This window comes from Crocuta crocuta, unplaced genomic scaffold (genome assembly GCF_008692635.1).
Source record: "Crocuta crocuta isolate KB4526 unplaced genomic scaffold, BGI_CrCroc_1.0 scaffold61, whole genome shotgun sequence".
NCBI classification, from domain to species: Eukaryota; Metazoa; Chordata; class Mammalia; order Carnivora; family Hyaenidae; genus Crocuta; species Crocuta crocuta.
The window spans coordinates 8,145,127-8,161,450 of NW_027528369.1; the positions used below are offsets into that span (position 1 = coordinate 8,145,127).

Below are 16,324 nucleotides of genomic sequence, written 5' to 3' on the forward strand. Positions count from 1 at the left end.
CAGCTGCTGACCCCCGAGTCCAAGGAGAAACCCGCGGGGAGCATCGACTCCTACCTCAAGTCGGCCAACAGCTGGCTGGCGGAGAAGAAGGACATCGCCGAGCGGCTGCTCAAGAACACGTCGGCCAAGACCGAGAATGTCAAGGGCTTCTTCGGGGGGCTGGAGACCAAGCTGAAGGGGCCCCTGGCCAGGAAACCAGAGTGAGTGTCGTGGGGGGTGGGGGGGGTTGCGTCCCTCCGGGACCCACGGCAGAGACCACGTTCAGCCTGCCGGTGGCGGGGGGCGCTGGGCTGGCCGTGTAGGAGTCTGGTGACCTTGGGGGCCCGCCAGCCACCAGTCCTGCTTGAGACACCCCACCCCCGCAGTGTTCTGTGGTTTGCAAAGGCTATTGGGTGGCTGCCAGGCGGGGATGTCCCCTGGGGAGCGTGTTTCCTGGGACAGACGGGAGCCTGTGGACACTGCCCGCGGGCGGGAGCGGGATGACAAGCCCCGCGGTGAGAGTCAGTGGGCAGCGGTGAGACCCTTGTCCCCGGGCCGTTCTCCCACAGGAGCTCAGGAGCCTTCTGGGACGGGGCGTTTGAAAGTGGGGTGTGGAAGTGAAGCCCTCCCAGGAAAGGGGGCACATCAGCAAGAGAGCGCCCCGGGCTCCCGGTGCCTGTCCCCACCCCCCCACAGTCCCCACTGTCACCTCCCATGGCGGGTTACCGCCCGGTGACGCAGCTCCGTTCTTTGTCCGGTCCAGGCAGCTTTAGATTCAGAGAAAATGGTGCAAGGAAGCCTAAATGCCACATCTTGATTCAGGGAGATTGGCAATTGGTAAACGCTGCGTTGACCCAACACTTTCAGAGAAAACCGCAGCAAATGTATCCATCGCTCATGAGATATAATTTGGTTTCAGCAGTGTAGACTGAGACAATGGGCGTGGGGAGGGTCATTCCCTCACCGCTGCGGGGTCTCTCCCCCAGGGAGGAGGAGAGCAAGCCCAAGGAGAAGCCGCAGAAGACCGGTGAGTGCCTCCCAGCGGGGGCGAGTGAGCCGGCCGCCGGTCCCTCACAGCCCCACCTGAATATCCAGGTCCCTTCCCCACGTCACCAGATGCTGCCCCGGATGATCCCCGACTCCTCTCCACCCCCGTCTGCCATTTCCTATTGAATTTCTGGGGAAAAACCTCTTTTCTGGGCAGAGGATTCAGGAACCAAAGTCCTTGTCCCAGAGAAGTGATGGAAAGTGTTGGGGGGGGAGCTCTTCCGGGGACACTGCCCTCGGCGGGAGGCCCCATCGCCAGGCGGGAGGCCCCATCGCCAGGCGGGAGGCCCCGTCCCCAGGCGGGAGGCCCCATCGCCAGGCGGGAGGCCCCGTCCCCAGGCGGGAGGCCCCATCGCCAGGCGGGAGGTCCCAACGCCAGGCGGGGGCAGAAAAGCTGTCTCGGAATTCCAGCTACACGCATCCGTAACCAGTGCCCGCGGGGAGGGTCCCTGAGGGGTTGGCCAATGCGTGGCTGCAGCCAGAGCCACGGTCGGTCTTGCTCACCACCCCTCCCCCCCGTCCCCCGCCCGCAGTGACCGTGTGCAGCCCGGAGGAAGAGAGGAAGGGGGAGAAGATCTACCTGTACACACACCTGAAGCAGCAGCCCATCTGGTAAGGCCGCAGCCCCAGCGCCACTGGCTCCTTCAGAAGCCGCGGTCACTGCCCGCCAGGAGGGGCCACAGTAAAAAAGGTGAACGATGGCAGGTGTCCGTGAGGCCGTGGGGGGATCAGAACCCTCATGCGGCGCTGGCGGGAACGTAAACTGGGTAGCCCGCCGTGCGGAACGGTCGCGCAGCTCCCCTCTGCGCGGCAGGGCCCTCAAAACAGGCCAAGGCAGGTCCTCGAGCAAAACGTCACACGCGTAGGTGCGTCATAGCCAAAAGGCGGAGCGGACCCAAATGTCCGCACGCAGAGACACAAAATGCGATGCAGCCATACCACACGGTATTCAGCCGCATAACATCACTGACAGGTGATGGCGTGGGGGAACCTAGAAAACGTTTAGCTGAGTGAACACACCAGATGGAGACACATCATGGTGCGTGATGCCATTTATATGAAACGTTGGGGATAGGTGTGTCCCTGGAGGCAGAGGAGGCGAGGAGGGGATGGGGGGGGACTGCTCATGGGTACAGGGGGTGGCTTACGGGGGCTGAGGAGCGTTCTGGAAGTACACAGTGGTCATGGTGGCACAACTTCAAATATACTAGAAACAGTGAAATCGTATACGTTAAAAGACTGAGTTCGCGGTATGTGAATTCTGTCCCCATGTATATAAAGCTATCCTGTCCGTATGTACAGGAATGAAAGTGATCATGACAACGAGAGACCGGTGGTCGGGGGAAACCTGGCTCTCTGTCTTGCTCTGTTTGACCGCTTGAGCTGCTGTAGTCCCTTGTCCCCGAGTTGTACTCCCTCACAAGTAGGTGGAGAGGTAGCGCCTGGAGCCCAAACGGTGTCCCACGTGCCCCTCCTTGGAAGACCACGGTGTGGCCCTGGGGAGCACTTGGCACTGGAGTGTGGCCAGGAAGGGCCGGGCCGTCCCAAAGCCTCACTGTGCACAGAGGCCCCACGCCAGCTGGGCCACGCTCGGCAGAAGCAGGAAGAAGCTACCGGCCACGTCACCCCTGTCCTGGGCTCCGTCTCGGGCCTTCTGGGCTGTGACCTGGCTGCTGTCTCACCCCCCACAACAGGGCTCAGCACATTGTTCTAGAAAGGGCCAAGTGATAAAAATGTCAGGCTTTGCAGGCAAGTACTCAACCCTGCCGTTGACGTGTAAAAGCTGCCGTGGGCAACGTGACAGGCACAGCCGTGTTCCTGTAGAATCTGGCTTACAGAGCAGGCAGCAGGCCGGGTGTGGCTCACACGCCTCCACGTAGTTTGCTGACCCCTCCCTCTCTTACTCTGGAGATCCTAGGAACACATTTGTTCTCTGCACGTAGGCTGTCAGTGCCAGTTTCCCATTTATGTTACTGGACCCTGTTCTAAGGCAGCCGGTCCCCCCGAGTCCCCTGCTTCCCCTGGGAGGCCCCGCGCGGGTGGAGAAGCAGAAGACGGCCTCCATCCAGGCCCCGCAGGTGGCAGCTTCGGCTCTGACCCGACGGATGCAGGACTTGCCTGGCCGGCCGCTGCCCTGCCCACACGTGGCGCCTTCGTCCTAGAGAGGTGTGTGGGTGCCGCAGCGACCCTTGGCCTGGGGCCCCGGCCTTCACCTCGATCTGGGACAGAGGCCCGTGCTCGTTTTTTCCTTCTCCGCTCTGTGTCTCTGAGACTCCCACAGATGCGGGTGGCTGCGTCCTCACCCTCTGGTGCGCTTGGACCCGCCTCCCAGCCCTCCCTGGGGGGCCTGACGCACCTCTCTGTCCCACAGGCACACGCTGAGGTTCTGGAATGCGGCTTTCTTCGACGCCGTCCACTGCGAGAGGAGAAAACGGTCTCCCACCACCAGGTAGGGCAACGCCAGGACCCACTTTGCCCTGGGGGAGAAGCCCAGGGTGCGGCTTTATTTTCCGGTTTCTGAAGAGGCAAGCAGGATGGCTCAGTCAATGGCGTCTGTCTCTCGTCGGCTCCCTCTGGCCCCGGGGTGGTCCCGCAAGCTGCCTGGAGGGTCCTGGGCACGCACAGCTTCATGGGTGGGGGTCCTCGGCTTGCATGAGCGCTTTCTGCCCCGGGCTCTGGCATGACGTGGCCTGACCCTCTCCAAACCCATACATCCCCGGAATGAAACCGTCGGGACCCCCAAGGCTCCACTCTGCCTGTCGCTGTAAGAATTCAGAATCCTGAGCACCAACTACGGCCACAGGGCTGTGGGGCGCAGGGCTGGCCCCCCTCCCGCCCCCTGCAGACTCCGCTCGAGAGAGCTAACGGCCGGGGAGATAGAGCTGCTACATTCCGCTTACGCCTCTGGTCTGCAGCCTGAACAGACCTTCCCAGCCTCCCTCGGGTGCTCTTGCCGCATCGGCAGACCCCTGCTGTGAACCGTTTCACGGCGGCACGGAGGCTGGAGGTCACTGCCTCTCTGGCCACAGCGAGCCGGCGTTGCCCACCGTGTCCGGCGGCCGGGCAGGAAAAGCGCGGCGGCCCTCCCGGTCCTGGGTCCCCTTATGGGCACCCTCCCCAGTCACGGGACCCTGAAGCCTCCAGACCTCTCTAACGGGGGGAGAGGGAGCACGCCGAGGGGGGGATGCTGGAACCATCCAGGGGCTTCTAGAGAGAGCACTCCATGCTCTGCCAGGAAGCCAGGCTGCGGGAGATGCTTATAGGCAAACGGGGTTTCCTCTTGCTGCTTCCGTAGCTGTCGGCTCCCAGCAGATGACCGGTCTTGAGACCCCCCGCCCCCCATCTCTCTCCGTCTCTCTGTTCTGCCTGTAATAATGCTCCCCTTTCGCTGTTCTCTTTTTTCCATCCACGTATCTTGCATGACTCTGACGTGTTCCTCTGTTTACCTGTTTCTGCTGCCGCTCCAGAAGGGATGCTGGAGAGGAGGAGGAGAAGAGGTGTGTGTCCGCGTGACTTTGTTCATGTTCCGGGGCCAGGGGGGCCCCCCGAGCCGGGCCACCTCAGGGCGGGAGCCGCGCACTGGCTGCCACAGGGGGCACAGCCCAGCCCCGGGACAGGCCGGGACGGGTGGGAGGTCGCCGGGCAGAGCCCCAGGATCAGGAAACAGAGAGGGCACTGGAGACCCCCGAGGCCTGGGGTCGGTGTGGGGAGCGGGCCGCGCAAAGTCCGCTTCTGAGCGGCTCCAGCCTTCCTCTGGCCCTGCGGCCTCTCCTCGGCGGCCCCGGAAACCCCTCCGCCGCCGACTTCATGCTGGGTCATCTGGTCCTGGCTCGAAGCCCCGGATGGGCGCAGACGGCCTGCCTCTGTACGGCCAGGCGCCAAGGTGTGCAGGGGCCTGGCAGCCCCGCCCCTGCCCCTGGGGCAGCTGCCCCCTCCTTCCCGGCCACTGGGTGGCATGGAGGCTGCGTGTGTGTGAGGGGGTCCCTGGAGAGAAAGGCCTAGAACAGGGCGGTTTCCTTCGAGCCACAGCGGGGCCTGACTCTAATGGTTTGGCCTTTGTATTTGTCAGAGGTCTTTCGTAACATATTTTTAGAGTTCAAGGCCGGCCTGTTCAAAACACGGTTTCTGATACGATGGTTGTTTCTTCGCTGGAAATTTCCCGAAGTGTGCTTCCTTTAATCAGCGGCATAGTTCTCGTGCTTATTCTGTTATGAGAAATCGCGTTTCTTATGCAGCCTCATTATGCTGTAAAAGGAGCATTTGGGGATAACGGGTGCCCCTTTAGTACAAAGCCCCCGGCGTCCCCACGGTCTCTCTGGGTGGCAGTGTGACTAGCGGCCACCTCCCAAAGCTTCTTAGCACCATGGCTGAGGCCCAGGAGGGCTGGGGCATCACGGCCACCCTCAGAGTGGTCGGCATGCAGCCCACCAGGGATGCCGGCCCCTGGGCCCCCTGGGCCGTCTCACCCAGAGCGTCTAGGACCGGCCCCCCCACCCCCCACCGCACTGCACACATGTGCCCCGGGCCTCACCCAGAAGGGCAAGTGTCCCTTCGAGATTGGGGTGGGGGTGGGCTCTGGGTCCCTGGGCAACCGGATGCCTCCAGCATCACCTCGCCTCCGGTAAGCTCGGTGGAGGATACTCAGAGGCAGAAGAGCCTGCTTTTCCAAAGGTGTCTGTTGCTCACATCCACGTCCCCACTGCGGGCGCTGCCCTCTGTGTGGTGTTAGACCTCGACCAGCACCGGGTGTTGAGCTCCGTTGTGAGGAATTGATTTGACGGCAGGCATCACCCGATCGGTGGGCCACCAATGACCTTCCACCTGTGTCTTCAGAGGTCAGATTAAATGTCCCACTTCTAGCCCTGGCTGTGGCAAAGAGAACCACCTTTTTATCCAGGTCAGAGCCGCTGAGCCATTCCCGCACGGCGTGGGCTTGTGCACTGTACAACCTACACAACTGCCCACGGCAGGCGTGATGCTGGAATGGGGACTTACGTGCCCGCACAGTCCTAAGGGTGACCACTGGGTGGGAAAGAGAACGGGCTGGGATTAGCCTGGTGCCTGGAACCGGATCCTGGGGATCTTCATGGGCGTCCTGTCATCAGCACGAGGACACTGGGACGGGAGCAGCCCCGCCCCTCGCGGCTGTCGCGCCCCTGAGGGCCTGTGACCTCCCGCTAAGCCGCAGCAGCACGAGTGGCCCGGGGCCCGGCGGGTGGGGAGCAGTGAAGATTCCATGTTCGTGGTTCTTTTCCTCTTCCTTTGGTTTCTCCATTGCCCGCACCCCTCACTCCCTCACTCTGCCTCTTCCTTCCCTCGTCTTCTCTCTCTCTCCTACCTCGTTCTAGTCAGACTCATCCCCCAGCGCTTAATTTTTAAGGGGAAATGGGCTTAAGTGACCCTGCATCTGCTCCTGCCAGCAGCCTGAGGGGCCGGGGACGGAGCGGTCAGTGCAGCAGCTGGATGGACCCGGGTCCACTCGAGGCAGGGGCGCCCCGCCAGGGCAGGGGGAGACGACTCACTGTGGCAGCTGCTGGACGTGGCTCTCAGTCGGGGCTCAGGATTAACGCCCAGAGATCCCCCTCTGCACCCCAGATGCTGCACGAGCCCTCTCACTCTGCTGCAGGCTCAGGGCCTCCTCACGGTGGTCATGGGGGATGGGGTGCGGGGGCCTCCAGAAGACCAGGGTCTTATCTGTGTGCTCTGGGGAGGGGTGTGGAGCCTAAACCTTAGCCGTGAGGAAGCTGGCGGGGGGAACGGGGAATGCAGCAGAGACAAGACCCCGCCTAACGAGACAGTGTGGCCATCGGCGCGTCCAGCCTCGGCTGCTCCCCGGGCTTCCCGGCCCCGAGAGGCAGTGCAGGCCCCACCACCGAGCCAGGGAGGCCCGGAGACCCGGTGCCAGCCTGCGAGCCTCCAGTCAGGCTCTGTATGCCCGCTGCCCCGGGACGCCGCCAGGGCCTGTCCCCCCTGCACATCTTTCTGCCTGTGGAACGGGGCCGGGACCTCCCACCCTTGAACCACAGAGAAGGGTATGGGGTGGGGGGGACAGCGCTCTTGTCTCCTAGAGAATGTTCCGGGCACGCCCGAGGCACCTGTCCGGGGTCACCAGAAGGCGTATGAGCTTTGGGGCATCTTCATCCCCAGAAGGACGAGGCGGTTACGTGTGTGTTTGGGGCTCCCCAGGCGGCGTGTCTGAACCTGGGGCAGGCGTGGTGTGAACACAGAGCACGCAGCTCCTCGGGCCAGGGCTCCCCGTCCCCCCGACGCGCGCGGGCGCCCGCAGCACCCACAGACCGGGGCAGGGGCGAGCGGCTGGGGGCGCGATGGGGTCCCGAGACCCTCCCCTGTCACCTGTGCTTGCAGGGAGAAGTGGTGCCGCATGACCCAGGAGGAGAGGGACGACAGCCTGCGCTTCAACGAGAACATCACCTTCGGGCAGCTGGGGTGAGGGCCCTGGCGCCACCCGCCCTGGGACCCCGGGGGTCCCGGACTTGGGGGGGCGGGGGGCTGCGCCTGGGCTTCTCTCGGGCGGGCAGACCCGTCCTCCTCTTGCCCGGCTGCCATGACGAGGGGCCCCCGGAGGAGGCAGGGGTGGCATCCCTGACGTCTGTGTACTCTCATGCGGCTCGAAAGCACGGTTTCCCGGGAAAGTTCTAGTTCCCAGGGAACCCGCGTCCCGACCCCATGCTTGGTGGTGGGCAGTCTTGCTTCTGACACCTTGGGCAGGGGGGCTGCGTGTCGGGCCCCGGCCCCCCTCCCCAGGGAGCAGGAAGGGTCCCAGCCCCCGGCGTCTCCCTCCAGCACATTCACCCACAACATGCTGGCATTCGGGCTGAACCAGAAGCTGTGCAGCGACTTCCTGAAGAAGCAGGCGGTGATCGGCAGCCTGGACGAGGGTGAGCGGGGCCAGAGGCGGGCGGGGCCGGGGCCCTGGGAGCGAGCGCTCTGCCTGCCGGGACACCCCACCCCCACCCAAAGCATTGCTGCTGCTTCAGTTAGAAACGTGCTGAACTATCTGGCAGGGTCTCCGGTCCTGTGCGCTCCTGTCGATGCAAGTGCACGGGACCCTTGGCACTGTGCTGGGAAACCCATTTGTGCCAGGCGGTATTTGCCAGGGCGGGGCTTGGTGGGCCGGGGTCGGGGGGCTTACCGGCTCCATGCTCGCAAACAGCGTCAAAGATAAAGACGTAACTTGGCGCCCAGACTCTGAACTTGACACTGGCCGCTATCCGACCGCAAGTTGCCCTTCCTAAGTGGCCACCATGTGCCTGGTTTTTGTCTTGAGCCACACTGCCATGAGAGGTGTGGGGGCAGGCGGGGGTGGGGGCAGACGGGGTCCTTGTTTTTCTAGAATCTCTGACTTCTGTGATGGAAGAGGCTATGCTGCGTGTCAGCCCCCCTGGTCTACTAGTGAAGCCAGCCTTTACGGATCGTTCCACCTGCTTCCACAATTTTCCCTCATGGCCTAAAATGTCTTCCACTTAAACAGTTAGGCGTATTTGGATTCACACAGTATTCCTTTAAAAAAAAAAAACTGGGGCGCCTGGGGGACTCAGTCAGTTAAGCATCTGACTTCAGCTCAGGTCATGATCTCGCAGTTCGTGGGTTCGAGCCCCGCGTCGGGCTCTGTGCTGACAGCTCAGAGCCCGAAGCTGCTTCAGATTCTGTGTCTCCCTCTCTCTCTGCCCCTCCCCTGCTCACGCTCTGTCTCTCAAAAATGCATAAACATTAAAAAAAAATTCCAGCTTTCTCAAAAAATAAGTAAAGCAAAACAAAACAGCCCTCTGTCCCGTACCCCGTTAAACGGGGCCACAGAGGAGTGGCCTGAGGAGGCCGGACAGTGCTCCACGCTCCCCTGGAGAATCACGGAATATCGTCGTCATCAGCCCCACAGTGCTGGGCAAGCACACGACCCCTGCCCGCCACCCAGCCAGGCGCAGCACGTGGGACCCTGGCCCGGCCGCTCTGGTGCCCTGCGTCCAGCGGCACCCCGCTTTCCAGGCTCGCCCCATTTCCAAGCAGCCCCCTTCCAGGCGCCTGGCGGGCAGCGTGCTAGCGGCCGAGGGCTCCGGTGTCCCCGCAGGAGCTGGTACTGGCTGTTCCCGGACAGGTCCTGCTCTGTCAGTGCCCGGACCCCCGGGGCAGGACCTACCTGCCCGTGTCGCCATCCGTCTTCTGAGAATTAACGTTGTTCTCTTTTCCAGAGCAGTACAAGCTGCTGAGCGACCACATTGAGCAGATGGCCGCCGAGTAGAGGCCGCGGGAGGTGGCCCGAGGCCCCCCAGGAGGACTGAGGGTCCACACCGCTGTCCTGGGCCAGCGACGCCCGTCACCCCACCCAATGACCCTGCATGACGTTGGCGGCACCCAGAGCCGCCCCACGCTGCCTGAGAACTAGCGGTTAGAAGAATCTGGTTGCTCGACCTCCCCAGCTCCCCTCTGCCTTGTCTGCTCCCCCATCCACGTGCCAAAGTGTCCCTGGGATTACGTGGCCAAAACCAAGGTGACTGTGCCCACTCCTGAGTGTCAGGCCTGTGACACAGGACCGAGTGGAGGAGCAGGAGGGAGAGGGGGTGGGATGCACGTGCGAATGCCGAGAAGGGCGCCGTGAGCTGGCCGGGGACCCCGGGCTGTCGGGGGCCGAGGGGCCAGGCCATGGGGGTCCGTGGCTGCTGCTGGTCTCTGTCCGGTCCCCGCCACGTGACAGGAACCGGAGTCACAGGAAGGCCCGGGAGGAAAGAGACACTTCCTGGTTTAGGGACGGAGACAGACGGGTGTGAGGACCTTCTTCCCGGGACGTGGAGGCGCGGGCGGGGCTGAGTCACACCAGCACCCCGGCGTCTGCGGCGGTGCCTGCTCGGCTGACAGCTTCCCTCTGGGACACAGAGGCCGCTGCCGGCCGCTCCCCGGTGGGAGCGCGGACTGTGTGTGTCCCGCCAGGAGGCACAGAGAAGAGAAGTTGCTTTGGTGGCTACAGGACAGCCACGCTTTCCGTGGAAGCAGAGATGACGGGGAAATCTGTGTTGGTGTTGCAGACGTGGTGGCACTTGTGAGGCTCGTTAGCGGGGCTGTGGGACGGCGCCTCGGCCTCCCCTGCCCATGCGGGTGGACCTCGTTCCCGCAGCCGCCCCCTCGTCTCCCACGTGGTGCCCGGGAACCGTGGCCCTTCCCTGTGGGCTCAGACCGGGCGCCGTGGACCAGCCGAGAGGACTGACCCCTGAAGACAGGCCTCCACCACGCGGCCCCCAGGTGTGCCCGTTTCCATCAGTGCGGGTCCCTCTGCGTCCGCCCGTTGCTCTCGGGCACTGACCTTGGGGTAGGCCTGGCGGGCTCTCCCCTCCCCCATCCTCCCCTCCCGTGTCCCTTCTCTGCCTCCCCACCTCGCGGTCGTCACCTCACCGTGTCCTCTCGAGTACAGCAAATACGTGCCTGGTAGTCACCCGCCCAGCCAGTGCCGGGACGCTTTCCCTCGCGGGGCGCCTCCCTGGAACGTTCCAGAGACAGCACGTGCCAACCGAGCGGCAGCACCCACATCTAGGCGATGGCGGGAGAGGTGGCGGGAGCTTGTGGTCTGTGTGCGACGCTGCTGGCCAGACACCGCCCCGAGGCTCAGTCCGTTCTTGTGATGGCTCCGTGCGTGTGTGCGCGTGTGTGCGTGTGTGTGACACCAGCCTGTCTGGCAGTGTCACCAGACAAAGCACAGCCCTGTTGCTGGGCAGGTCACTCAGACTGGAGGCCCCCCGCCCCCCAGCCAGCATTGGACCCCAGGGACGGCACCTCCACCCAACGCATTTTGAGAAATAAGGTCAAACGAATGGGTACGTGGGCCCCTCCTCCGACACCTGCTTCAAGATGCACCCCCTCCTACAAGTGCCCCACCGTGCGCCCGGATGTGCCCCGCGCTCCCCTCCCCCTGTGCTGTGCTCCCCTCCCCCTCTGTAGGATCCGGGCGGCACAGAGGGGTCTGTCCCAGGCCCCTGCACGGCTCTCCCTGCACGGCCGTGTCATTGGCTTTATCAGTCATCTCTTAGTAGCTGAAATGCGTTCCTTTATCCTAAGATGCACAGAAGACTTACCGTTGTGTATATAAGAGTTTTGTATAGAAGTTTGGAACGGTTTCTGGAGGGAGAGGAGTGGGTTCTGAGACTTCTCCAGCGTTCCGGGGGCACGTGGCAGCCCTTTCCTGCCGGGGTGGGGGCGGGCCAGGCGGCCGCTGCAGGGAAATGCAGCTGTGACTTCTTTGGGCTTTTCCAAGCACTTTAACTTCACAAGTGATCCTGAGACCCTCCCCCCCGCCCCATAGGCCTCTTGAAATAGCCGCAAAGGCTGCTGGGTGCCCCCCACTCCCGTCCCTACGGTCCTGACCCCGGCAGTGGCTCAGATGCTCCCAGAGACCTGGGCCGCCTCAGAGGGCTTGATGCCGTCAGCTGGTGGTAGACTCGCTCCCTCCGGTGCCTCTGGCCAGCGGCACCTAGAAAGCAGCTCGCCCCAGGCGTTTTCCTCTGTCCCTGCAATGCCGTCTCTTCCCTCCGGGGCCCGGCCACAGCAGACCACGGGGGACGCTCTTGCCCGTCCCAGCAAGCAGCGAGTACACGGGGGCGCTTTTCCCTGCCAGCTCTTCCTGTAAACTCGGGAACCGTCGACTCCGTGCAGGAAGCATCAGATCATATGCGACAAGAGACTTGCACGTCCCGGCGGGTGCGGTGTTCGAAGCCAGGGGCTCCGAAGGCCCAGTGGCGTTTCTGATTCCCGCTGTCTGTCCTCAGGGACGCGGGGAGGTGGGCGTGTGAGGCGCCCTCAGCCGGACGCCTGTCTGCCCAAATAGGAAAGTTCCCTGCTTGGAAATCGGGACGATGTTGAGATGCAGCTTTGTGTGCGTTTAGCCTTTGTTTCGGTTTTAGCAACGTTGGTAGATGGGAAGAGGGGCCCGTCACTTTTCAGATCGCGTCTGCTTTGTGTGTCCGTGTGTGTTCAACCAAAGCTAGGAGAACCAGATTCTGACAGTCTAAGTGACTTGTACAGTGAAATGGAGTCAACTATGATTTTCCTATTGCCAAAAAAAGGGGGGGGGGGATTTGCCAAGAAGCTCTTAAATTACCAAAAGGAGGAGGGGAAAGAGCCCATTTCCTGAGTTAAGTGCCCAAATTAAAATCTAGGCTATGCAGGTCGGCCAGCTAGCGCGGCCAGGGTTAGGCGGGGGCCGGACGATCGCCCCACCTCTCTCTGCCCTCCTTTTCGGAGTTGAAAGAAGCGGGTCCCGTGACTTCTCCGAGGCCAGCTGGACAGCGGGGCCCCCGGCCGTGGGGAGAAGGCCCAGCCTCGAGGGCTGCGCCTCCACGGACCGCTCTGCGTGGCTAGCCCGTCCGCGAGCGCCTGGCACCCGGACTCCTGATGTGACAAGCGCGGCATTCGTGCCGCGAACGACTTCGTAAGCGGCTCCATCCACCGCGGCGACTGCAGCCGCAGGTCACGGCCACAAGCTGAGGGCCTGGCCTTTCTGCCCGTTCCGGCATCCTGACTCGTTGGCTCTTATTTAGGGAGGATCCTGGTGGACCCGTGAGGTTGGATCAGCTTTATTACCAGATTATCTACAACCGCGGACNAAGGAGGGTCTGTGGTCCAGAGGGAGGGGGCAGGAGGGGGCGGAGCCCAGCCCCACCCTCAGGAGGGGGGTAGAGCCCCCCGTTCTCAATCATGGACCCAGCTACCAGGTGGGGGTCCCCCTCACCCCCCAGCCTTGTAATTCTCTTGAACCCTTGCTCCCAGGTCCCCGCCGCCTCCCCCCAGGCTCCCTGTAAACCATTGGTTCCTCAGGACCCTCGGGGATGAGTTTCACCCAAAGGGGAACCATATTGGCTAGAAGCGCCCCTAATACTAATACGTAGTGTTCAGACCTCGGGCAAAGCCACACAGGCCACGTGTCCCACACATCCTTGTCGCCGTGTGGCTGCAAACAGGGGCGTCATCCATTCCCTTGTTGTCCCTGGGCCCGAGAATCCCACTGCNGGGCCACGTGTCCCACACATCCTTGTCGCCGTGTGGCTGCAAACGGGCGTCATCCATTCCCTTGTTGTCCCTGGGCCCGAGAATCCCACTGCTTGGGGACAGACGGAAGGGCCTCCCGGGGGCCAGCGTGCTCTGTTCCCTGGGTGCTGGCCCGTGTTCCCCGAGTCAACCAGAGCTCGGGAGTGGAGCCCCACCGAGCTGTGTCCAGGGGATTCACGTGCGCCCAGGGTTCAAGTACGGCCGCGCTCTGCCTGTGGGGCTCGTGGTTACTAATGGAAAGGGGTAATAAGCTTATCATTTCTGGAAGACAGGATGGTCTGGGTTTGCCCAGCTTCCTGTAACTGCCACGCACAAGCCTGTCACAGGGGCCCCACACGGTTGGGGTCCCCTAACCTGCACAGTTGGAGGCTCCACCAGGGTAGGGTCAGAGCCAAGCCGGCTGTAGCCTGGAGCCCACCCGAGCTGCACCTGAAGGGGTTTGGACTTCAGACAAAAGGGGCCACCGGCTGGCAAATCCGCCTTGACCCACCAGTCAGTCCTGGGACTGGGGGACAGTCCCCGTTCCCTCCTTGGTCCTGGACATGTGCTCGTGGAAGGAGAGGGGGAGGCGCTGCGGGCACGGTTCCCACACGTCAGCTCTGACAGGGGTGCGGCATTGGGTGGGCCTGGGGCTGTCCCTTCAAACCTTTCACCGCGAGGAGCTGCTAGAAGTTCAGACAATGGGCTCACATCCCCTTCAAATATGTAAATGCGTTAGAACGGGGCGGCTCTCCGACCCGAATTTGTCTTCGCCACACCCAGACCTTGCCTTTCAGTCAACCCAAAGTCAAAGTCAAGTTCAGTGAAGCGAGTGTTCTCGCTGATACAGTTCTGCAGCTCTGTGTCCCGGTCGGTGATGTTTTACAAGCAGTATTTCAAGGCTGAGGAGGTTTCAAGGCGGAAGATCTGAGAACAGTGCTAAAATCAAAACTGTTTCCTATGAAGAAAAAACTACGTGTCTCTATATTGCACCTCAGATTGTCAGAAGGTGGAAACGCAAATAAATAATCTTAAAAAAAAAAAAGCTGATCTGTTTAATTTTTGTTTTCACGTATCTGTGAGGACCCTTTGTCTGTGTAGGGGTCTGCCGGGGGGGGACCCCTGGACCAGACCTCAGCCAGGGCCTCTGGGATGCCTGGAGCCCCTTCTAGCTGGACTCCTGATCCCGCTCTTCCTCTGAACCCCAGCCGACCCCCCCACTGGGTTTCAGGGGCTCAGTGGGGGAGGCGGAGCCCAGCTGCACCCGGACAGAAGCAAGGTGCCTCTATCAGTCCCTTCCAATGAGGTGTGACAGGCGCGTGTTCTGAAATGTCGGGCTTTCTCTTTTTCTAATTGTACGAAGTCAATAGCTGGGGTGCCTGGGGGGCTCAGTCGGTTGAGCGCCCAACTTATGCGCAGGTCATGATATCAGTTTGCGAGTTTGGGGGAAGGATCTCAGCCCGAGGGGCTGCCACACAGGGCCCAGGGGCCAGCACGGGGTATGCAGGCTGGGGTGAGACCTGACCTCCACATTCCCAGTTCTCTCACCCAGTGTGGAGAACGCCACCTGGTCTTACCCACACACAGAGGGGTGGATGCTCCCAACCCCAGGCCATCATGTCTGTCCCTTCCTCTTGTGCTCCAGCAGCAGCAGGCAAGTGTGGGATTCAGATACGTGGACGAGGAGGGACCCCGTTGGGGCAGCAGAGAACTAGAAGAGCATGGGGTGGCCCGGGGAAAGAGGCCAGGTCCCATTCCACCTCCCCACCAATCGTTAAATCGTTCTGTGAGCCTCACTTTCTTCACCTGTAAAATGGGAAGGAGCACACGAGCTAGCCTAGGGGGTCCCGTGAGGACCAGAGGTGGTGTGCACAAGGCTGTGCGTCCGACTGCCGTCCCTCCCTTTGCTCTCCCGATGGGGAAAGAACCCCAGGGAGAGGTGCCTTGGGAGGGCTCCCACCTATTTAAGACAGAAAAACGACCAAACGTTCCCGTCTAAATGTTGTAGGATGACATTGAAAATGCGTGCTCCAAAATTCACAAAGCAGTTTAAGCAGTGACGCTTTCACAAGGCGTTTCTGGAGGGTGTAACCTTTCTCCCGCTGACCTGAAAGGGGCATTTGAGGGGAACCCCTCTGTGTTCTGGATGGAGATGCCACCGGATGTATGAGGTGTTTGAGGAAGCCACGTAGACCTTAAAATGTATCCAGTTGAGTTGTGTGTTTCAGGGCAGCGTCCTGAGCCTCATCCCCCAGTGGGCGGAGATGTCATTGTCGTGGTTTGGGGGTTTAGCCATGCTGGAAGGTGTGCAGCGTGAGGTCACTGTGGTTGGGTTTGTCACTCGCCGATGATGCAGGACACGGAGCTACGTTTGCCCTTCGGACCTTTACCTGTTAGCAAATACTCTCTCCGAGTCTGTGGCTTGCCTTGATTTCTGTGTGGGGGTTGGTGGGCTTTTGGTATTTAGGGTGAAACCCATCACCAAACCCAAAGTCACGTAGATTCCCTTCTATATGTATTCTAGAATTTTTATAGATGTGCATTTGAAATTGATCTGTGGACAGTTTTGAGTGAATGTTGGTGTACGTAGTAGTGTTTGTGGCTGCATTCATTTCATTCCATACAGTTCCCGATCCGTTGTTCCTGAACTATCTTTGGCGGAGACGTAGGGTATGTGGCTCCGTGCGGGGTGAACTTCAACCTGGAAGGGACCCCCCAGGCGCCCTGGCCGCCTTCGAACTGTGGCGGGACGTCCTGCACCGCCCCCGAGGGCCGACAGGGGGCAGNTGGGTCGCGCGTTCGGCTTCTGGAAGCTGCCTTGGACTTGGCTGGGGTCCGCTGTGAGCCTGGCTGGCTCCGGGTCGTGCGCATGCTGCAGGATGGGTGGACTCCTCAGGCCCCTGAGCACCCCGTGCCATGGCCTTGTCCGCCTTGAGTACGGCCTTGCCCTTGAACCCTGTGAGCTCTGTCTGCAGGGGGCGTCCGGCTCGGCTCCCCCGAAGCCCCGCTCCTCTCTGCCCGCGCTTGGACGAGGCGCCCACTCCCCAGGTCAGTCCTTCCGCGGAAGCGGTGCGGGCATGCCCTCCCCCTGCACACACCTGCGCCAGTTGCTCTGGCCAAGCAGTGGTGAGTTCGCCTTCAGGGAGGAGCAGAGAACAAACATACACAGAGAAGGGGACCCTGGAGATCAGTGACGCTGAGCGCCCCCCTCTGCCTCTGGGGCCCAGAAAGAGAGAAGCTCTTCTGAAGTGGCTGGAAAAGGCAGACCTTT

At 61.9% G+C, this 16,324-nt stretch overlaps 1 protein-coding gene across 1 annotated transcript in view; it reads left to right on the forward strand.

Annotated features, from left to right (window-relative positions):
• Nucleotides 1-11,895, forward strand: part of KIAA0513 (KIAA0513 ortholog) — a 58,395-nt gene extending 46,500 nt beyond the window's left edge. Inside the window, exons 6-13 of the mRNA XM_077754084.1 lie at nt 1-200; nt 966-1,006; nt 1,560-1,638; nt 3,398-3,475; nt 4,494-4,523; nt 7,393-7,473; nt 7,831-7,925; nt 9,234-11,895. The exon at nt 1-200 is cut by the window's left edge and continues 17 nt beyond it. Coding sequence (XP_077610210.1) covers nt 1-200; nt 966-1,006; nt 1,560-1,638; nt 3,398-3,475; nt 4,494-4,523; nt 7,393-7,473; nt 7,831-7,925; nt 9,234-9,283 — 654 coding nt within the window. The 3' untranslated portion in view covers nt 9,284-11,895. The remainder of the gene's footprint in view (nt 201-965; nt 1,007-1,559; nt 1,639-3,397; nt 3,476-4,493; nt 4,524-7,392; nt 7,474-7,830; nt 7,926-9,233) is intronic.
• Nucleotides 11,896-16,324: the final 4,429 nt, after the last annotated feature.